Genomic DNA, 24,266 nt, shown 5'->3' on the forward strand with positions numbered 1-24,266 from the left:
TTCAATTCACTAAGAAGTGCTGGCTCAGGGTATGTCTACACTGCAATCAGGAAGCGTGGATTGTACCATGTGTAGACATATCAAAGTTAGCTTGCATAACAATAGCTGTGAAATGGTGGCAGTAGGGGCTGTGGTTAATATTTAGTCCTGCCATGAGTGCAGGGGACTGGACTAGATGACCGCTCGAGGTCCCTTCCAGGCCTATGATTCTACTCAAGTATGTTACCAGGATCCTGGGCGAGCAGGGCTAGCCCATGCAGCGACTCACACAGTCATGGCTTCACTGGTATTGTTACCAAAACTAGCTTTGACCAAAGCTACTTGGGTATGCCTAGACATGCTGCAATCACACCTCCCCATTGTAGTGTAGACATACACTCAGTGCAGCGGGAACAAGGCAAAGGACCAAAGGAAGAAGAGAATTAGTGCCTTAATAGACAAAGCCAGAGCAAGGATAGGCATTAATAAAACCTCTCTTTTCCAAGAAGACAGAATAAACCAGAAAATTATCAAGGGTATGGAGAAAGATGACACCCTTGTGAAGGAGCCCACCTCTTTAGGACTCAGTAGTTCTACTGGGACAAAACCATTTGGTTACAGATATACTCAGAGAGGTGGCAGGAAGATATTCAAGGTTTTCTGGCAGGGAGTGAAGATGTAAAACTCACCTTCAAAGTTATCAAACTGCAAGCCTGCAGACCTGAAACTCAGACTAATTTTGAACCATTAGGACTTACCTGCAGATTGATGAGCTACAAAAAGAGTGAAGCTAGTTAGGTCCTGTAGTACTGGCGCAAATAACTCCTGGAGATGTTTGGGAAACACTGTATAGAGAATCAGCTCCGGCTATACTTTCTGCATCTTCTACTGGCTTGTCTATCATTCTGGATATCAGTATGAATATGGTTTCTTTAGTGCTTAAGAATTATTTACTGTTCCTTACTCCTTATCTGAAGTCATAATGCTCTGTTTTTGGCATCACACTTGTTAGTTTCTGTGGAAACGATTGTGATGCAACAAACAAACAGGGGATTAGTACTTCATGTAGGGAATACGCAGCTAGAGCAGAAGAACATATTCCTGTTGAATGTAAATATCCTTAGTAGAAGAAAAGTTCAGAAAATCTAAGATATATAAGCAGAATTGTTTCTAAATATTCTATTTTCCAAAATTCACCAGGAGGCACTCAATGCTTTTCCAAGAAATTGCGGAAGGTATTAGGACACTCACTCAGCTATGATACTTATCTTTTCCCCTTTTTCCTCATTTACCCTCTTATTATCAATTTTATTATTTCAATTTTTTCCTACCTCTAGGTCAGGTGATCAGATTCTTCTGCTGGCTTCAGTCTGACTCACTCCAGAGTTAATGCTGTTTGTTTCTCCATCTTTCTATTCTTCTCTATCATTAGCTCTCCTTATCTTTTAATTTCTCCCTTTCCCCATGCTTATTTTTTTTAGCCTCTTGTATTTTCTTTCTTTTCTGCTCAATAATCTATCAGTATTTTCCTTTTCTGTGCTGCCTTTCCCCTGATTTCTGCATATCTCCTCTCACCTCCTGTTATGTCTAGACACAGACTGAAGTATGGATACTTCTACCTATCTACACATAGGCTCTAGCAGCAGGTTTCTAGGATTTAAAGGGCAAATTTCCCTTCTGTTGCCTCTCAAGTCCAATCACAACCACACTGAACCAGCTAGAATTTAATCAAGGCCACATACCTGTGGCCACCAGTGTTTAACTTCATGTCCCAGTACCGGTAACTGATGGATCTCAATTACCTAAAGCTGGTGAGGAAAAAACTTCCAATACATTTTAAAGTTGTTCCATTGTGTAGGGATCAAAATGGAACCGATTTTATTTTAAAAAAATCGTGAATTTTTAAAAAGTGAAAATGGTATAGAAAACACTTCTGTAACAATTCTGATGTTTTTGATAGTTTTTGCAACTTTTTAATCCAAATACTTTAGGAAGTTTTCCTCATATGCCTGCAAGACTGCTGCCTTCCCTCCCATCCCTTTCCTTGTGGTAATAAGTCCCACTTGCCTTACCTTCTCTCCAATACACTTAACTGACAGTGCAGCTCTCCATTTTATTTCCGTCACACTAAACACTCTGCTCCAAATATAGGAGACTTGAAAAGCCTAAAAGTTAGCACCAACACAGATCTGCATGCTGGCTTTGTCCTCCCAAGATCACACTTAGCATATGTCTGCGGACGTGATCCCCAGCTCAAGGAGACATATCTGTGCTAGCCCTCATGGAGTTAGCATGCTAAAAATAGAGTGTAGCCATATGAGGGGCTGGCTGCTTCAAGTATGTACCTATGGTCTTAAATGGGTACATACTTGGTGCGGTGCTGCTTGTGTCACAGCAGCTAACCTCTACTTTTAGTGCACTAGCTTGATCAAAGCTAGCATGGGTGCGTCTTCTTGAGCTGGGAATTATACCCCCAGCTCGAAGTGTAGAAGTACCCTTTCACTCCATATGCCTCCTGACCCCCAAAACAAACATTATAACTTTCCTCTTCCCTTCCTAGCTGCCTCATGCTCCTGCTTTAACCTCTTCTGATAACATAGGTAAGAAGTGTTTTTAAATAGCAAGAAAGACAAATTGTATAGACTTTCCCTTCTCTGAGGAGCCACCACTATAAGTAACTTCCAAAAAGGTGGTGATACTATGCTGGGCAAGAGAACTGTGGAATTTTGGGGTAGTTTAGTGCATCCATTGAGATTCTTATCCATCATTGTCTATAGACAAATAGGGGAGAAGCCAGCAAAACAAAATGATTTCTTTTTCCCCTCAAATTCATTTATTTCCTAAACACAGATGCATCTCAGTTTATTCTTAATCTCTAGCAAACACTTTTGTGACGAATTGCTGAAATACATGTACTTAAATTCAGAACCTAACTCAGCTGGTCTTTTGGGTTAAACTGCATATGGTATTGCAAATAAATGATACAGCAAAGAATAGTGCTCTCACTCCAAAATGTGTTTCTCGGATATGACAGATTTTACCTGTTTTAGAGAGATGTAAGTTTATAAGGACACAATTCGTTAGCACAACTCCAGTTGCCCTGCACTGCGTTTGTCTTGTAACAGAATCTCACACTGGTGGACAACAAAATTTGGAGGAAGATTTTTCAGACACTAAGGTCAGCTAGGTGCCCACCTCTAACTGGTGCCTTTGAAAAATTCCTCTTGATTTTCAAGTTGAAGGACTCTGTTATAGTGCAAGATTGATAGTTGTCAGTCTATGCTGATTCTCACTATGTTACTATGGGCCAAATTCTCTGCTGATACTAGTATGAATCATTTTATATAAATCAAGATTTAATCTACTCAATTTAGCAGGTGTGCACAACTGGCATACACTTACTCAAGTTTTCTACTAGTAAAATGAAAACTCTTTGATTGCCTCACTGGGAGAGGTACTGTAGGAAATACTACTGAAGACTTTTACACTGTATTTTACAGTATTATGCAAATGCATCATCCTGTTGTAAATGTACAGAACATGTAGAGTAGGCACAAGTTTGGTTCATGCTGTATACTGATTATATAATACCTAACTTACTTTCTAAATTTTCACACCTATAAAACTCAAATATGACTCTACTTAATAACCTGCTTCCTTCAGAAGGCGTTAAAGGAACTGCTGAATATACAAAAAGACATTATGCTGAACTCTAAATATAGTTTATGATGAATTGCAACTGGGTTGGCAACATTTTTTCATATCAAAAGGTATCAGGTTGCCCTCTGAGATGAAGGATTACAAAGGAATAAAAAGTGAAAAAATATTTGAATAATTTATTATTTCTGAGGCACTCCTTTGACAGGTGAATGCTGGGAAACATTCAAGAACAATTCAGCCAGTCAACAAGATTCCTACTCTAATGAAACAGATTACTTTTAATTATATGAAAAAATAAAAAATTCTGCATAAACATAACTGTGATTTCCTGGGGAGACTACGCTGAAATATAATCCTGAATTATAAGAATATTTTGTTTATAATGTCAACATTTTGAATTCCTTCTAAAAAATATTTCAACAAATGAACAAGTTCCAATATGTTACATTTTGCATATGTCCAGATGTTAGCCTTTTACAGTCTGTTATTAAACTAAATTACACCTTTCTCTGAGAGGCAGATTAATCTTATGCAGTTTATGAGTTCTGACCATTTGCACTCTTCATTATAAAAAGTCTCATTCTTGCTAATTCTCCATAGTAATGTTCAATTCGGATAATCTGAAGTGGATTAGTGGAGAGGCAAATAAATTGCACTTTTCTGTAAATCTGCATACCATGAAAAATTTTACACAAAGATTTAAGAACTTTAACAACATTTTAATAAATTGTAGTATGCAAATCATCTTGAGAGTGGAAGAGGAAAAAAGGAGGAAGAAGAGAATGATTGGTTTATCTCTGATGTCATAATCCCACAACCCAGCAATATGATCATTCATTGTGGTGAATGTGGGGGAAACCAGAGAAACGGATGAAAGCCAGTCCAGGCACAAAACTACCTGATCATGAGAGTAGTACCCTGCTAAATGTTCTTTATAGCTATCAGCGTATTCTGTTATTTTTAACGCAGCAGTCAGGTTCGGTGGATAGGTCTTTAAAAAGATTTTACTTGATTCTCCACTGAGTCACACCACTTCTGCTAGGGAATACAAGGGTAACAAAATATATATATTGGTGTAATTGAATTCAACAGTGCTTTTACACTTTCAAAAAGAATGTTATGTTTCTCCGTCTTTGTCTTTAAGCAAGCCTATTCACTATCACTACCACAATATCATCCTCAACTATATTAACACCTTCACTGCGGTTGCTAGCTGCATAATGCTGTGCTGGATGAAATCTGTGTTTTTGCAATTAATTTCAGTCATACATCTAAAGTTACATTATCCGAGGCATACCAGTCAAATTCTGTATTGCTTCTTCCATGTATTTTTAAATTTCTATATGACCAGTCAGAAAATTTTACACAAAATTCACTCAAATTATTTTTTACTGTACTTTTTAAATGCTGCTAGTTAATTCTGAGTACAATTGAAATGGGACATTAAGTTATGGAACTCTGAAATCTACATTTAGTGTTTCCACTCCCCCATGCCAGCCAAAGTGGATTACTATAGCGTTGTACATCCATGCAGCAGTCAAAAGGGTGAAATGCATCTTGCAAGAGTGAAGATTATTTCTCATTTTTGACATTTGTACTTTCTGTTTGCTGCAATATTTTATAAAGAAAGCTATCAACATACAAGTACCTTATTGTGTAGAAAACACTTAAGAGAATGAAAGCATATAGGGTGAGACACACCTTTTACCCAGAAAAAAGTATCAAATGAAAGGCATTTGTAACTACCACCAAAAAGAGTGTAAATAAAAATTGTTATTTGTATTGTGATAGCACCTAAGAGCCCCAGTCATGGACCAGGCCCACATTGTGCTAGGCACTGTACAAACACAGAACAAAAAGACCAGAACAGACCCAAACAGTTTACAATCTAAGTATAAGACAAGAGACAACAGGTATACACAGACAGAGATATGGGGAAGTATAAGGAAACAATAATATTGCTCAGCATGATAGGCAGCAGTCTTAGCACACCAGCAGCTTACCCACGGTCAAGTTTTTTGTAGGTGTGAAGGCAAAGGAGAGATTTAAGCAGGAATTTGAAGGAGGACATTGAGGTGGTTTTGTGGATGTTTATGGGGAGTACCTCCAAAGTGTGAGGGATGGCATGGGAGAAAACAAGAAGGTGCTTGTCGAACATGTGACAAGTGGGTGATGGAGGCTGGCGTTATTGGCCGATTAGAAGAGGGAATGGACATTTTGATAGTGATGGAGAAATGAGAGGTTGGGTGGCAGTAGACCAAGAAGGGCCTTAAAAGTGAAGACAAGTGATTGATGTTTTATGTGACAGAGAAGGATAAACCAGTGGAGAGCTGCAAAGAGAGGGGCGATGTGCTCAAAGTAATGGGCTAGGAAAATGATCTCTGCAGCAGCATTTAAGGGGGGCAAAATTGGATTTGTCAAAGCCAGAAAGGAGATTGTAGTAGTTGAGACACAAGATGAGGAGGAGTCTGGACAAGAGTTTTAGTTGTGTGAATGGAAAGTCTGTATTTTAGAGATATTGTACAGAAAGAGTCAGCAAGATTTAAACACATGTGATGGATGTGAGACTCAAGACAGGGAAGAGTCAAAGATGACACCCAGATTATGGACCTGAGTGACAGGGAGAATGGTGGTGTTGTCCATAATGATGGAGAAAAGAGGAGGAGGAGGAGAGGGTGTGACGTTGAACTCCATATGCTTTATGAAAATATGCTTGGAATGTGAATATAATGTAACTGGAATATGATTTATGTAAAAGGTCTCTTGTAAGGTATCATTACAAATCTTATAATCTATTGAGTGGGTTCATCCTATTTATATGCATGTATCATTCTTGTATCTGAAGCTAGAAATATGTAGTACAACTCTGAGGTCCTATTGTAATTATGCAAAGTGTGGGCCATTAATGGTGGTTTAGAATCTTGATGGCTCCCATTGACTAGGACAATTGGTTTATTTACCTGCAAGCCTTCCTGTGTAGGTGAGGGCCAGCCCGTGAGTAATGAAGAATGAGGTCTCATAGGACATGTGACCAGGTCACATGATATTAGAATCCATCTTAAATCTGGTACTTTTCCATTTCGAAGGAGGGGTGGGGACCCAGGGAGTCAAAAGATTCCTGCCTTGTGCCAAAGCTATAAAAGGGGGTGGAACAGAACAAAGGGGGCTGCAGTCATGAGAACATCCCTGCTTTCCACCTAAGAGGTCTGCTGGAACTAACAAGCACTGTACCAGGGGAAAGGATTGGGCCCAGACTAGGAAGGAGTCTAGTCTGTGAAAGAAGCTTACTGGAACATCTCTGAGGGTAATCAGTTTCTTAATGTATTAGGCTTAGACTTGCATGTTTTTGCTTTATTTTGCTTGGTGACTTACTTTGTTCTGTCTGTTATTACTTGAAACCACTGAAATCCTACTTTTTATACTTAATAAAATCACTTTTGTTTATTAATTAACCCAGAGTAAATGATTAATACCTGGGGGAGCAAATAGCTGTGCATCTCTCTCTATCAGTGCTATAGCAGGCAGACAATTTATGAGTTTACCCTGTATAAGCTTTATACAGAGTAAAACAGATTTATTTGGGGTTTGGATCCCACTGGGAACTGGATGTCTGGGTGCTGGAGATAGGTGACCTGCTGAGCAGTTTTTGGTTAAAGTCTGCAGCTTTGGACCAGACCTGGGTCTGTGTTGCAGCAGGATAGCATGTCTGGGTCAACAAGGCAGAGTTCTGGAGTCCCAAGCTGGCAGGGAAACCGGGCTCAGAGGTAACTTCAGCATCTCAGGTGACAGTTCCAAGGGGGTCTCTGTGACCAAACCTGTCACAGAGGGCTCGGGGGAAAAATATTAGCGGTTATGTTTGGCCAGGTGGAGCTTAAGCTGATGGCTGGACATCCATGAGGAGATGTCAGAGAGACAGGTCAAGATATTAGTTTGGACAGAAGGAGACTTATCAAAGTAGAGAGGCAGACTTGAGTCCTTGGCCTAAACATGATAGCTGAAGCCATGTCTGTGCATAAGATTATGCAGAGAGAAGAGAAGGAGACCAAGGCCCAACCCCAAAAGTTGGAAAGGGGGGATTCAGGAGGATCCTCCTAACACCACACTGAAGAAACTATTAGATATGTTGGAGAGGACCCAGAAGAGGACTGAGTCCTGGAAGCCAAGAGAGAACAAAATATTTAGAAAAGTATGGTCAAGTGTGTCAAAGATGGCTGACAGGTTGAGGAGCATGAAGATGAAGTACTGGATCTAAGCCATTTCAGTGGAGCGTAGAGGGCAGAAGTTGGACTGGAGATGGTCTAGGATGAAACTGGAGGAGGAGAACACCAGGCAATGATTGCAGACAATCAATTCAATAAGCCTTTCTTTGCATGCTGCTTGTGGCCATGATACTGCTGAACACACACATCTGAAAGACTAACAATATGAAAAGTCCACTGTTAGAGACTTTCCGACAGTTTTTAACCTACTTTAAAACAGCTGTAGTAAATACAAGAAAAAAACTTTACGATTTCATCCTTTGATTATGACCCTAAGGAATCTTCTCAAGGAAACCACGGTAACATAACCCTCCCTAAGAGATGGAGCTCATGTAGGAGGTTGAAGAACAGAGTTGATGGAAACTGCAGAGAGATTTTTAAAACTCTTGAATGGATTCTAAAATTTTATGGGAAAAAGGGATCATTGTGATATTCCAGTCCAACCTCCTGCATACTCCACAAACCATAAAATAGGAATCTTTGTTCCCTGTAGCTACAGCTGCAACGCTTCAGAGATGGCAACATGAGGTCTGGTAACCTGCTGGTACCAACTGTGCTGCGCAGATAGAAAATGGCAGATTTTGGTATACATGGGTAAGGGTACTGTTATATTTCCAGTGCCTATTGCCATCTCCATGGGGGCAAAGTTAAAGTTGTGTGGGTGGCACTGCCTTAAATTTGAATTTCATGATTTTCAGAAGTTTAACTTCTAAATTCCGGAAAGGAACAAGGAATGCACTGCTAAGCAACCTTAACTGACTGTTAATAAAGTTTTCTGTCAGTAAAAAGAAAAAATATCTGAGGCTGGACTTCTTGCACAAAAGATATTACAGGAAAGCTTCACAATGAATTGGAATTTAAATGTGTTTGGGTGGAGATTAGACATGTTTTGCACAGCAGTTGGGAATATTGTAAGTAAGAACAGAAGAACAGCTCCTTTGTTGAAGTTATGAGAGATCTTGCTACTTCCCTTTAGGGTTTGCCACAGTTTTCTCTATCCTTGTACAAATCATATGAATAATTTCTATAAGCAGTCATTCCTTTCCCAACAGGGAATTAATTCACTTCACAAGTCAAAATCTTCCTTGATCACCGAGAAGTTGAAGTAATAGTATCCTTTTAAGTAGATAAGTGTACTAATATACTTGATCTACCATGCATTCTGCATTTCACTGCTATTATCTGGAACGTGAATCTAAGAAAAAAACTTCTGAGTGAAGGAAAGAAAAAAAAATGTCCTACCTGATTTTGCCAGCTGTTTTGTCTATTGACTGCCTTATCTTCCGAGAAAACTGGAAGACTGAGGATAATAGCAAGCTGTCTCCCATGACCTGGAATAATTATTTAAAAATGGAAAAATTAGCAATGCACTGAGAAGTAAATACTGTGATACAAACCATTTTGCACATTTTGAAATAAAGATTTTGTATTCCTCTTCCCACTTCACTTTGGCAAGAATTTGCCTATGGATTTACTGTTCATTCACATGAGGAATTAATACATCTGGGTTGTCCAGGGCCTACTGTAATCAAGCACTGTGCAGGTTTTTACACACAGCTCTTCTAGGGTACTTCACTCCTTCCTGAAACACCACTGTTATTATTGTCCTCTTTAGAACAGCAACTGCCAAACATATTGAACTGTGTGATGATTTAGTGATGTGTGCAAATGGAAATGAACTTGAGAACAAACTAATTTTCACTTGTAATCTATGGTAGAAATTAAACCCAGGCCTCTGAGTGAAATAATTCACTTTTGCAACTCAATAGTCATTACTTCATTTAGTATCCAAGATACACATTATCGAGGCTTTATACTGTTCCTATCACCCTGGTATCTGAAGAAATGGTTACTCACCCCATGCAGTTACTATGGTTCTTTCAGACATGTGTCCCTACAGTGCTCCACTCCAAGTGCACTAATGCCCCCTTGTGTCTTTGGTTGAAGATTTCTCATAGCAGTGTCCATTAGGCCCATGCATGCATGTCAGTCAGTCTTGTGCCCCGTGCCATTGTTATATAGCACTGCGTGGGCGAACCATCCTCATTCCTTCTCTACTGTGAAGCTCCATGGCAGAGAGCTCCAAAACAGAGGGGCAAGTAGTGTAGTACCAGTAGGAACACACATCTCAAAGAAGAACACACATCACAGTTACTGCACAGGGCAAGTAACCATTTCTTCTTTGTCTTTGAGTAGCATCCCTATAGATGCTCTATTCTAAGTGACTACAGAGCAGTATCCTCTAACGCGAAGGGGGCTTCCGAGTCAAGTCCAGTACGGAGGAAAGTACAGCAGAGCTGAACAGAGTATCAGAGGCAGAGTTGGGAATTATAGCATAGCGTTCAATATACATATGTATAAACACCCAAGTAGCAGCTTTACAGATTTCAGTAATCACCACGTTCTTGAGGAAGGCCGTAGAAGTGACAATGGACTTTGCAGAATGAGTATCTTTATCTGAAGGTGGATGAATATTGTGAAACTCATAAAAAGAGTTAATGCATCCTGATATGCACTTGGAAATGCACTCTGGTTAGGTCAAAAGGGTTGGCAGTCTCTATCTGCTAATGAGACAAGTAACCTGTGGGTCTTTCTGAAGGGCTTTGTCTTATCTAGGTAGAAGACCAGGACTCTCCCGATGCCAAGGGAGTGTAGCAGTGTCTCCTGGTGATTTAGATGCAGTTTGGGGTGGAAAACAGGCAGATGAATGGGCTGATTGATATGGAACTAGGAAGAAACTTTAGGTAAGAATATCAGGTGGGGCCATGGCATGATCTCATCCTTAACTGTGCAGGGGAGGAGTATGCCATCATGGCCCCTATTTCTCCAACCCATTGCGCCGAAGGGATGACTATCAGGAATGCAGTTTTCTCTGACAAATGAAGCAGTGCAATTAGCCAGAGGTTCAAAGGGAGGTCTTGAGATGCATTTAGGGACCACAATGGGGTCCCATACCAGAGTAGGGTGTTGGACTGGTGGATAGAGCTTTCTCAGCCCTCCTCTGAGGAATCTCGCTGTCATCAGGTGGGAAAAACAGAATAGCCCTCTATTGGGGGGTGGAAAGCCATGATGGCTGCCAGGTGGACTTTTATGGAGCTCATTGATAGCCCTGAGGTTTTCAGAGTTAGGGTGTAGTCCACTATATCTGGAAATGATTAAACCTTCATTCATTAAACCTGTCTCAGGTCACATCAACTGGCAAACTGCACACATTTTTGAGAATGTGTGTACTGCAGTTTTTCAGTCACTTTGCTGCTCTTTGACAATGCCCATGTCCAAGACAGTTTCTATTATCTAACTTTTTAGTCAGACTAGGGAGACACTATCAAGTACTTTTTATTTAAGTTCAGATATTATATTTATTGATTTACATTATAATCATCATCAGTATCCAGGAGTTTTACAGGAAAACACAATGAGAAAATATATAATTAGACATATAACTAGAAGTGCCTGGAAAAAAGAAAAGTCTTAAATCTATTTTAAAGACAAAGCAAATCACTTAACCATATTTCAAAATGTAAGGCATTCAACCTAACAGGAGCTAAAAGTAATTGCACATGATCCAAAAGATACCACAATGATATATATGCTGAAATTACAAGCTCCAGGTGTGGAGAAAAGCAAATGAAATCAGATAACCATAAGGGAACTATCTACTTAATAACTTTAAATATGAAACAACAACAAATTTAATCTTAAGGCTAAAGGGTTATGGCAATAAGAACAGAAGAGTGGCCATACTGGATCAGACCAAAAGTCCATCTAGCCCAGTACCCTGTCTTCTGACAGTGACCAATGCCAGGTGCCCCAGAGGGAATGAACAGAACAGAACAGGTAATCATCAAGCAATCCATCCCCTGTCGCCCATTCCCAAGTTCTGACAAACAGAGGCTAGGGACACCATCCTGGCTAATAGCCATTGATGGATCTATCTTCCGTTAACTTATCTAGTTCTTTCATGAACCCTGTCATAGTCTTGGCCTTCACAACATCCTCTGGCAAAGAGTTCCACAGACTGACTGTTCGCTGTGTGCAGAAATACTTCCTTTTGTCTGTTTTAAACCTACTGCCTATTAATTTCATGTGGTGGTCCCCAATTCTTGTGTTATGAGAAGGAGTAAATAACACTTCCTTATTTACTTTCTCCATACCAGCCATGATTTTATAGACCTCAATCATATCTCCCCTTAGTTGTCTCTTTTCGAAGCTGAAAAGTCTCAATCTTATTAATCTCTCCTCATACGGAAGCCGTTCCATACTCCTAATCATTTTTGCTGCCCTTTTCTGAACCTTTTCCAATTCCAATATATCTTTTTTGAGATGGGGTGACCACATCTGCACGCAGTATTCAAGGTCTGGGCGTACCATGGATTTATATAGAGGCAATATGGTATTTTCTGTCTAATTATCTATCCCTTTCTTAATGATTCCCAACATTCTGTTAGCTTTTTTGACTGCTTCTTCACACTGAGTGGATGTTTTCAGAGAACTATCCACAATGACTCCAACATCTCTTTCTTGAGTGGTAACCACTAATTTAGACCTCATCATTTTATATGTATGGCTGGGGTTATGTTTTCCCATGTACATTACTTTGCATTTATCAATAATGAATTTCATCTGCCATTTTGTTGCCCAGTCACCCAGTTTTGAGAGATCCTTTTGTAGCTCTTCGCAGTCTGCCTGGGACTTAACTATCTTGAGTAGTTTTGTATCACCTGCAAATTTTGCCACTTCACTGTTTACCCCTTTTTCCAGATCATTTCAACACCATCCTCAGGGAAAAAAATATGTGAGTAAAGCGCATCCTCTAAGAAACTAGATATAAAGATCTCAAGGTCCAATTCTCCTACTGATCCAGTGACAGAATATAATGTTATGAAGATTCTTGAGAAAGAGGGATATAGGAGTACAATGTTTCCTCACTGAAGCCCCTTCAAGGAAGATGATGCCAAACCACATATGTCTAAACAAAGGCAATTCAGTCTAGAAAAGAAAAGCCAGATAGGAACTATCAGGGAGAATGTTAGGACTAGAGAGAGACTGGAAGACAGTGTCATTTCACTAAAAGGCTTGGCAAATGGTAGAGGCTAGCCATGCAACAAGAGGGAACCCACCAGGAAGCACTTAAATGCAAACAGAACAAACAAATTAACAACAAATTAACTCAACTGTAAACACACAGTCAAAGTTGAGATATGGCTCCTGATATCCTTTTCCAATGGGCAGATAGGAAAAACAGGAACAGTTGGGTAGGATCACAAGATTTTAAATCCTTTCAGTTCAGCATGTATACATACTATTGTGGGCATCCATGAACAGAGACTTAATGATGAAGATGATCTTTAGTAACAGGACAAACACTTCTGAAGGAAATGCCAATTTAAAATTATGCAGGTGGATTCATAGGAATGTTAAAATATAAATGAGAGAAAAGCATCTCCTTGCTCATTGTGGAGCAAGAACAGCTTTGGGCTTTCCATGACAAATCAGATTAGCACGTCAATCATGTGTATTTGAGTATACAACAGAATCCTACAGTATGTCAGCCAGCAAGCAGAATTTGCCAACTTTTTTTTTTTTTTTTTCAAAAATAGGGTAGAGCAATTTACGTGAGCTACAAGAGAAAGGAAGGGATAATGTCTGTGTCTGATTCTGTAAAACATGAGTATGAAAATAAGTAAGGCTATATGTACAGATTACATGAAACTGCATTTCTCTGTGCATATTTTAAAATTAGGCTAGGAGCAGGTTAAGTTTACGATGTTTCATACCCAATTTTCATTAGCTAAATAATCTCCCCTTTCTTATCTACCAAGTGGATCTCTGAAATGGCTCTGAAATCAATGCTGATTGATTATTATGTCTTTTTCAAGCACTCTGACAACACCAGATATTATGAGTCCCACTACATACATTCTCTGCCTGAGATGACAGTGAAAACACACACAATTCACAGTTCAAGCTTCCTGGTTGTACCTATAAAATAGATCAGTGCCATTACAACAAAGCTAGTGTGATTTGCTTAAAAAAATGAATGACTGATTTGAGTTTAAAGTTTTTGATTGTGTTCACATTCTAATTACTACTCTTTCCAAATAAATACAGTATTGAAAAATTCTAATAGCCTACTCAGGACAAATGCAACACGCTCTCTCTCTCTCTCTAGGTAATAAAGTAATATATCACTGTTTTTTCCCCATTATTGCAACCATATGGAAGCAGGTGGGCAAGTAAATTTTGTGCCTGCAATAGTAAAATGTAATGATGTTTTGGGGGCCTAGAGTAAGCATATACTACACAGGAACACTGGTTCATACTCACTTCATCTCTGCTCCACGTTCTTCTCCGTGTAATTGTTGGAGGATCAAGAACATCTGTTAACTGAGGCCTAGAATCATTAGTCCAACTGTTCCCCTCTGGTGGTTTGGCATGCACTAATGGAGGAATCTTTCTGAAGTTCAGACTTTCATCAAATACACGGTCAACCAGCTGAAAGAGCAAAACAAATAAATACATTTAATGAAAAATCGGCAGTTTATGAAACCTTCTGGATACATACAGTACAAGGGCTTCAAGATGAGACTAATTTTTTTCCTCTAAAGTAGATCATTTTAAGGTTTCCATGATAAAAGCAAATATTCTGTTTTCCTATATATTATAAGATGTGTGTGTTTTATATGATAGTGTGTCTAGTGAACAGATGGCTATTTTCCAAAACCAGAAATTCATGGCTATAAAATTCGATTGCCAGATGGAGAGGATTTTGCCTATATATAGATATCATGTAGTGAGCATAAAAAAAATGAAATTCAGTCACTTAAACTGGCAGTGGTAAACCTTTTACCCATACTTTTACCAATGCTGACTGTAAGTGATTAGAGTAACTATTTTTCTCTTCACAAAAGGTACTCCGTTCTCTTCACAAATTACATTTAATGGCAGATTTCTATGAAACTAATGAAAAGGAAGGTTTTTTTTTGCAAGTCAATGAGTATTTTAGTCCTTTTCATACAGATTAGTCACAGTCTACTTACAGAGTCTACATCTACTTCAATGAAATACTGCCACCTACAGTATTATATTATATATTTACTGTACAATAATACTAAACAAAAAAGGAAAAGGGAAGCATACTTATTCAGTGAAATATAAGACAACATGATTTAAATGAATCTGAGTAAATGCATATTCATGTTATGCTGAAGTTTAGTTGGGGTTCTAAGAGACAATTAAAACAATTACATGGGTTTAGTCAATTAAACGGCACACGCAAGGCATGTTTCTTGCCATTGTTTATATCCTTTTTCACGAAAAAAGGACAGCCTCAGAATGAACACAGTCGATTAATGTGTTAACCAAACCTTACATACACAAAAATGATTAGACATATTTTGAGGGGAACAAGACAAGAAAGAACAAAACCCAAAGTAAACATTTACAAAAAACTATCTGAATGGTAATATGGTAGAAGGTGCGTGATTTTTATGTTATCTTTAACATATTTACCAGCATTAGACCCGTGATGACTAAAACAAGTTAGTTAGTACAATTTAATACACAGGACTCCAGAGAAAGTCAAAGAAGAGAAAAATTAAATTGCAGCATGAAGCAAACCTAATTCAAGCTATTTTTTAAAAATAATATATTGTGGATGAAGAGCTACAATTACTGTTAAGCCATGCTACTTACATATTTAAATACTAACAGGAAAACGTCTAGATCTTCTGTGATACAAGGACTTTTCTATCTGTAATAGCTATACTATATGTATATAGTGCACACACCATATATTTGTGTATACACACTAAAATCTTTAAAAGTACTCATACTATTCAAAGGTATCTAAGACTGTGGACAAGTAAGAAGTGAATAAGCACAATGTCTTGTGTTTCATAGTGAAAACAGACACACAATATGAACAGTTTGGGTGACCACTTTAATGATCTGTGTTCATAAACTGATTTTTGTGCTTACTGATTTTTGTGCTTACTGATTTTTGTTGAAAGATTAAGAAATCTTAAATCAAAAGAAGAGAATGCTGAGATTCATGCAAACAGGCTGGGTGGGAATAACTAAAAAAGCTATGCAAAAGGCTAAAAGCAAAAGAAATAAAGAAAAGAAAGAACCTTATGCATTTCTCCATGAAGATCTCCTACCTCTTCTCTAGTGTCTATGGCAGAGCCAGGGGTGGTGGCAGCAGTGCTTACTGTGGTACTCGGAGCAGTGCCTGATGAAGTCACTGAATCTATCTCTCCTGCTACATCGTTGATTTCCCGTGCGATGAGAGCCAGGTCTTGACTGATCCTGGTAATAATTTTAACAACAACATTACATTCTTCCAATACCATATACCTAGAGCAGCAGTGTCCAACCTGTATCCCTGAGGTTCTAAGTTGTGGCTCTTGGGTGAAGCCAGGCTAAGAAGAAAATGTGTAATTGATTACGAAGTGAAAATGTGTTTGCTAAGTTGTGCACTGCAATTTTTAAAGTGGAGTTTTTAAATCAAGCTCATTACTACAAGGAGGCAGAAGGGCACACTGCTTCCCAAATCATCTCCCACTGCTTCACCTGCAGCCCCAAGAGCAGTTCTACTGTGTGATGGGAATGCTCTGAACAGCTGTTGTCTTTTCTCTGCTGTAGCTGCTCTGCCATTGGACATCTGATGCATCACAAGGAGCAGGGGAGAGAGTACCTCTGGCTGCTCCATTGCCTTCTTACCTGCTAGACTGTGGGAGCACAAGATAGGAGCCTGAGGAGCCTAATGGCACTGATCTCAAAGGATTGCTCCCCTCCCCAACAGAGCCACAAAAGTCCATAAGACAGAGAAAGGGGAAAAGCTGAGAGACAACCATCAGTTATGGCTCTCTGATTCTATGAGCCCGCCCAAATTAGAGTAGGAACTTGTGCCAGCTTTCAGCAGTCCTCTTAGGAAGCCACGTTGGGATAGTTGTTCTGTGGACTTCAGTTAATCCCCTTCCCTTTCCAGTGGCTGAGAGGAATGATGCATAAAAATCAGCTATGCTGGCTCTATGCCCACTGGGGATTCTCATTCCAAGAGAATCCCCAGTAAAGGTTTGCAGGTGGTTTCTGCTCCCTTTGCCAGGAAATGAACAGGGCAGACAATCTGCCCCTAAATATTGATAGAAATATTGAAATGTGTTTGTCCCTAAGGATGAAACGATTGGACACCACTGATCTAGAGGTAGAGAATTTAGCATTGAGAACAGTAGTTAAATTAGAATGGCAAACATAATTAACACATTTCCAGTCAAATCGCAATATTGCAACCCTATATTAGATGGTTCAGCATTGACCAGCACAATTCCATGGAACAATGCAATTTTACAGCTTTCAAGAATAAACAGAAAATGGATAAAATGTGAGAGATACCATGCCGAAAATATTCTTAAACACTTAAATCTCAAATTATCATTTACTGTATTTACGCAGAAGTATAAAGCTAAAGCAAAAATTAAGTTAATACCAGAAATGTGCTGAACTTTTTGCATGTAAATAAATGTTAACAGTGTTGAAAAGTGAAAAACATTCACTTACCAGATGCTCACCACAGCCTAGTTAATACGAGCATTCCCACATATTTCTGGGATTAACTCAAATTTATTTTTAGTTTTACTGTTCATATAAATGTATAAAACCATGTATTAAAGGTAGAAAATAAACTGCTATTATCCAGCAAATTCTCCAGGGGACAGCTACCACAAAAGTAAGGCCACTAGAAAACAGAATAATCCTGCAGAAGTCCTACTTCTCAAGAGAAACATCCAAAAATCCAAAAAACTGCTAAAATCTCACGTGAATTCTTGCCAGACAGCCGTAATGGTACAGCGTCAGAAGCCCATATGAAAATGAAGGCAAATGATCTTGAAGGATTCATGGTGAAGTTAGGCAATTCCAAAATGGATGCTACTTCACAGCAAGCAACAAATTATTAATTCCTCAAGCAGTCAATAAGGTCACAAATACCAGTGCAGCTGCAACATAGTTTCACCAGAATTGTAATTGTGACTTGGTGTAAAAGGTCCGCATCTACAGGCCAGTCAGCCTCAGCTCAGTCCCTGGAAAAATCATGGAGCAGGTCCTCAAAGAATCAATCCTGAAGCACTTAGAGGAGAGGAAAGTGATCAGGAACAGTCAGCATGGATTCACCAAGGGAAGGTCATGCCTGACTAATCTAATCGCCTTTTATGATGAGATTACCGGTTCTGTGGATGAAGGGAAAGCAGTGGATGTACTGTTTCTTGACTTTAGCAAAGCTTTTGACACGGTCTCCCACAGCATTCTTGTCAGCAAGTTAAGGAAGTATGGGCTGGATGAATGCACTATAAGGTGGGTAGAAAGCTGGCTAGATTGTCGGGCTCAACGGGTAGTGATCAATGGCTCCATGTCTAGTTGGCAGCCAGTGTCAAGTGGAGTGCCCCAGGGGTCGGTCCTGGGGCCATTTTGTTCAATATCTTCATAAATGATCTGGAGGATGGTGTGGATTGCACTCTCAGCAAATTTGCGGATGATACTAAACTGGGAGGAGTGGTAGATACGCTGGAGGGGAGGGATAGGATACAGAAGGACCTAGACAAATTGGAGGATTGGGCCAAAAGAAATCTGATGAGGTTCAATAAGGATAAGTGCAGGGTCCTGCACTTAGGACGGAAGAATCCAATGCACCGCTACAGACTAGGGACCGAATGGCTAGGCAGCAGTTCTGCGGAAAAGGACCTAGGGGTGACAGTGGATGAGAAGCTGGATATGAGTCAGCAGTGTGCCCTTGTTGCCAAGAAGGCCAATGGCATTTTGGGATGTATAAGTAGGGGCATAGCGAGCAGATCGAGGGACGTGATCGTTCCCCTCTATTCGACACTGGTGAGGCCTCATCTGGAGTACTGTGTCCAGTTTTGGGCCCCACACTACAAGAAGGATGTGGATAAATTGGAGAGAGTCCAGCGAAGGGCAACAAAAATGATTAGGGGTCTAGAGCACATGACTTATGAGGAGAGGCTGAGGGAGCTGGGATTGTTTAGTCTGCAGAAGAGAAGAATGAGGGGGGATTTGATAGCTGCTTTCAACTACCTGAAAGGGGGTTCCAAAGAGGATGGCTCTAGACTGTTCTCAATGGTAGCAGATGACAGAACGAGGAGTAATGGTCTCAAGTTGCAATGGGGGAGGTTTAGATTGGATATTAGGAAAAACTTTTTCACTAAGAGGGTGGTGAAACACTGGAATGCGTTACCTAGGGAGGTGGTAGAATCTCCTTCCTTAGAGGTTTTTAAGGTCAGGCTTGACAAAGCCCTGGCTGGGATGATTTAACTGGGACTTGGTCCTGCTTTGAGCAGGGGGTTGGACTAGATGACCTTCTGGGGTCCCTTCCAACCCTGATATTCTATGATTCTATGATCTTTTCATTTTGCTGTCAATTAATGAAACTGGGGGAAATGAAGCTGAAGTTGGAGACTACTTTGCTAAAAGGATAAAACACTAGTCAATTAACTTGTGCAACACCATTTTGGTTATTCAGTGCAGTAAGTTCATTAGGTTTCATATTCCTAACATCACAAAATTCATGCCACCTGGTACACTACTTAGTTCCTTTTTCAGGCTTGAACCTGCGCTTAACTTCACAACAAATTTCCTTCTACATTGTGAACAGCAGGGAAACAAATCTTAGCAGAGTTTGAATTTAAAACAGACAAAATTTATTTGCTGTAGTTACAGTTATAAAAAGAGACCTTCAGATGATGGAGTGTGCAATTACTGTGAGACTGCATGCTTTGGGTTCTCGGACAGCTCCAAGGTCAAAGGCTAAGTGCCTCAAAAATCCAAGTAATCTGGTTCTGTCACAACAATTGCAAACCATCTTGTGCATTATTCTACTTATAATTGACTTTTTCCATTAAAAGAAATGTAATCAGGCTAAGTATGCAGGGATTCATGAGCAACAGAGGTAGGGAATTTATTCCCTAAGCAGTAGAAGGCAGTTTTCATTACAGCAGATGTGATGTCACACACAAAACATTTTGATCAATTTAACATAACAGAGTCTCATTACTCTGGAAAATCCCGAAACCAAAATTCTCCGTTGAATAATTTAGCATTTCGGAGAACCTGTCATTTCCCTTATTTCATGCTTTAATAATCTCTAACATTAAACATTTGACCTAATTCTTTCTGTATTTGACATCCTACCAGATACAAGGTACATGGAGTCAGTTTATTATCAGAATTGTGTGTGCTAGCAGAGTTATCGGAAAATTGTGAAATACAGAATTAAAATGGTTGTTTTTTTCTTTTTACAGAATTTGGGAAAGTATTTCATTAGTTTTTAATCAGCTGTCTCAAATTTCAACTAAACTAGTTATTTAAAACTAACAACTGAAAATTGTTCCAACACAAATTTGCGTGAAAAGGACAAAGCATGACAACCCTTTCACAAGATTAATTTACTTACGGTATGAAAGTAATTTGGATAAAAGTAGATGTTGCTACCATCTGTTTTCCTAATTCAATTGTGCATTTAATTGGTTTATTAAATATTTATCATTGCAGCTTCCTAAGCAGACTAATTAGTCAAAGAATGAATAACAGATCTTCATAAGATCAGACAAAAACAGGCACCAGGTATCCAAAATCCATTTTCTTACTAACTCGAGAAGGCTTTTTACAAACACCGTAACTTTACATTCTGATTAGGGAGATGCAAATTAGTATGGGAGGGTGGAATAGGGGTGGAAAAAGAACAATGAAATCACATTACATGCTTAAGAAACCCCACAAAAAATACTCCATTATCCTTTCTGCCCCTAGGGATATTTTCATAATGCCAATATATATACTAGACCAGTGGTTTTCAACATTTTTTCATTTGTGGACTCCTAAACAATTTTGAATGGAGGTGTGTACCCTTTTGGAAATTCAATCTGTGGATGCTCTACCCTAGAAGTCTTAGACTGAAACCTTACTGAACAGAATTCAACTATAAATGTTGCACATGCTCGGCACGGCATTTGACACAGTGTGAGAAAGCGTGTTAAACTGTGAGCTTCTGTGGTAACAACATTTCTGGGTTTTGACCTGTAGGTGGGGGTATTCACATACTTTTGCTTGATCAGAAGAATGGAATGACTTTTCTGGGATCTGAAACTTTATTTTAATAGTCACCTTTTGCGGACCACTTAGAAATAGTCTGCAGACCCCCAAGAGTCCATGGACCACAAGCTGAAAACAACTGCACTAGATTTCTATCGACTACGTGCAGTAAACGTCCATAAGCATTTATATACTTTAACTACAAAAAAAGATACATTATCCCAATGCTATGGCTGTGAATCTAAATTCAAAAAAAGTAAAGTTTTGTTTCCCACAACAATTAAATGTCCTTTGGCACAGATAACCTTGTATATTACTAACGATGATAAGTTTCATGACTTCATATCTACTAGTATATGTGCAATGTGGTTCCCACATGTACTGTAACTTGAACCATAACTTTGAACTTCCTTGCTTTTACACATTGATGTTCTCAACCCTATTATATTAATGTCATTTTTAGCATTAACCTTTAAAAAACTGATTTATCATATGAATATGCTATGTTAGGGTAAAAAATGGGCCAGAGGTGGGGCTAGTAGTACTGGCTATTACTAAGATTTGTCCCATTATAAGAGCCTATTTTCTGATGCTTATAACTTTATCAGATGTTAAGTGTTTGGGCTAAAATTTTCCATGCTGGGTATATGCCTTGGGCTAAACATTTCTGAAAAAGTTATGCCAAAATGGCTAGCCATTTCTGAGAACAAGGCTAGAGAAAAATACATTGTTTTACCAGTCAAAAAATTCTGGCGACCTTTTCTTTGAGAGGCTCTGACACACCTGTGCTTGAAATTTAGCAGAGGCTGGGCCTTTGTGTCATGGATGTGCTTTTAGCTGTCCCCATGAAAATCCATGAAATTTTTTTCCAAATGGTAAGTCTTTCAAAAACCAGAGTTTGCAAATAGTTGGGAGAGATTTGCTAGAAAAAGTCCGTAAAGATTCTGTCTCCGCTCGGCAAAGCTTGTGACTCTCACCAACAGAAGTTGGTCCAATAAAAGATACTACCTCACCCACCTTGTCTCTCTAATATCCTAGGACCGACACGGCTACAACTACACAGCATAAAGCTGCGAGCCTGTCTCTCTTGTGCTCTCAGGGTATGTCTCCACTGCAACGTAAGCCCATGCTTGAGCCCGGCCCCAAGCCTAACCCCCCACTTGCATCTACACTACAATTGTGCTAATCCAGGGCTCAGACCCAGGGTCCCATGACCCTGCAGGGCTGGAGGGTCCAAGCTTGAGTTAAGCCAGGACCCAGGGTCTGAGCCCTATTACTCTGCAATGTAGACACAGCCTTGCTTGTCTCAGGAGTAAGACAAAAGTATCCCACAATTCCATGGGACAATTTCCTTAGTCCTCTCTACCCCAACAATCTGCAATCCACTCTACCAAAAAGGGAAGGCACACTTCCTGCCCCCTTCTGCCTCCATCGCTTTGTGAATGGCAGCAGCTCAGGTCAGAGTTAGCCTATTCTGTTCTATTACAGATCTGCAAGCACACTATCAGAGAGCCTCCTGGGTTTTCAATGGAGAGTGAACCAAACAAGCCTTTTGCAAATTGAGCTGCTTCCTGATAACATACAGGGCAGGCAGTAAATTTTTCCCACAGTGCACTTAGGTCCTAGGGCTAGAGTGGCCACATTTGGGGGCAGGGTGACTCTGGGATATGGGGCCCAAGAGACTCTGCGATATGGTTATTTTGACTTGGGTCTGCGCACTGCAGTGAGGGTGCTAGAGCCCTACATTTGAGCATGGGTTAGAAAAGTCTAAACATAGGGTTAAAATACAATGCAGAAGCTCAAGCCCAGGGTTCCCTAACATGGGTTAGTTGACTTGAGTCCCACTAACCCTGGACTCACGTTGAAGTGTAGACATACCTTCTATGCCCACCCTGCTGGGCCCAAGCAGTGTGTAGGAGGAAGCTGCTTGATTTGAATGCAGAGATGAGGGAGAGAGAAATGGATCAGATGAAGACCCAGGAAGGGGTAACTGTGAGTGACTTGGCAAGGAGATTGGGACTGGGAGCAACAGGCAACCTTAATTCTGGCATTTCTTAACTTCTGAGTGCTTGACTTTCCAACGTTACTAATATTCTTTTAATATAGATGTTTGTGTGTTATACATATAGAGGGTCACAAATTTAGCAGCACTACTATGGACCTCAGCTAGTCCAGCCCTGCCACTGCAGAAGTCACGGAGGTCCAGGAAAGTCATGGAATCTGTGACTTCCATAACAAAATCATACCCTTAGTGTCTGATGTAAGCCAAGAACTTTCCTTACAGAATAGCAAGGCTGTCAACTGTGCAAAAAAAAAAAAAAAAAAAGTGCAGGTATTCTCCCCTAAAACTTCCACGGAAGCGAAGGTTCAGCAGGACTGTTTAGAAGGAGGAAGAGGTATGCTAAGTCTGAATATCTGAGTTTCACAGCTCCCCCATATGGGTTTAGCTCCTATCTTAGTATGGATTCTCAGAAAGAAATCCATGGGTTGGTATTTGAAATTTTAAAAGTTCTTACTGGAAAATGAATATTTGAGCTTCGTTCTAATAGTTCCCAAGATGATATCAGAGTCCCTTGATTTGATTACAATATTTATGTAGCTCATTTACATGTATTATCATAATCTATATAATGGTACAAAAGATTTTTTAAACATACCATTTCCAGGAATTGGAAAACAGTATTTCATATGACCAAAATATAATATTTCATATCTGTGACGTCAAAGTATTACAAATTGTTTTTAAAAGGACACTGGGAGGTCATTTAGGCCTCAAATTTAAGTTCTGTAAAAAGTTTCACAAAACTGAACATTAATCAGTGTTTTAATAACATTTACATAAAAAGTTTTGTTTATTTAAACAGTCTATTTGAAATGTTCTCAACATTGCATCACTAGAATGTATAACAGACTATTCTTTTCACTGTTGAAGTGCAGTGCAAATAGCAATGAGGGGGACAGTACATTAGATTTTTTTAACCACTTTATTAATCTCAGGCACCAGTCACAAAAGAAGTGATTTTTTGGACAAATATATATTATTTAATTTGACAGTCTTCCTTCAATGCAGAGTAAAAACCAAGATGAACTAAAAATTAGAAGTGAAAACATGGTCTTTCATATGGTAAAAAAAACATACCTCCAAATCAGCTTTGCATTTAACTGATTTTTTTTTTTATTACTAGCTGATTTTAAGGCAGTATAAAACAGATATAACTATTTCTTGAGGCAGAACAAAGTGTAACAAAATACATTTGTAACTCT

At 39.3% G+C, this 24,266-nt stretch overlaps 1 protein-coding gene across 14 annotated transcripts in view; it reads right to left on the reverse strand.

The window, feature by feature from the left end:
- The window catches only part of CEP170 (centrosomal protein 170), a 188,873-nt gene that overhangs the window by 10,468 nt on the left and 154,139 nt on the right, over positions 1-24,266 (reverse strand). For 9 of the 14 annotated variants that reach the window (XM_043543338.1, XM_043543343.1, XM_043543345.1 and 6 more), the window contains 3 exons: positions 16,031-16,208; positions 14,226-14,393; positions 9,141-9,229 (listed from right to left, as the gene is read on the reverse strand). In XM_043543338.1, coding sequence (XP_043399273.1) covers positions 9,141-9,229; positions 14,226-14,393; positions 16,031-16,208 — 435 coding nt within the window. The remainder of the gene's footprint in view (positions 1-9,140; positions 9,230-14,225; positions 14,394-16,030; positions 16,209-24,266) is intronic. The other 5 variants (XM_043543344.1, XM_037895321.2, XM_043543339.1 and 2 more) reach the window with 2 other exon arrangements.

The sequence above is a fragment of the Chelonia mydas genome, chromosome 3 (assembly GCF_015237465.2).
Source record: "Chelonia mydas isolate rCheMyd1 chromosome 3, rCheMyd1.pri.v2, whole genome shotgun sequence".
In the NCBI taxonomy this organism is placed as follows: domain Eukaryota; kingdom Metazoa; phylum Chordata; order Testudines; family Cheloniidae; genus Chelonia; species Chelonia mydas.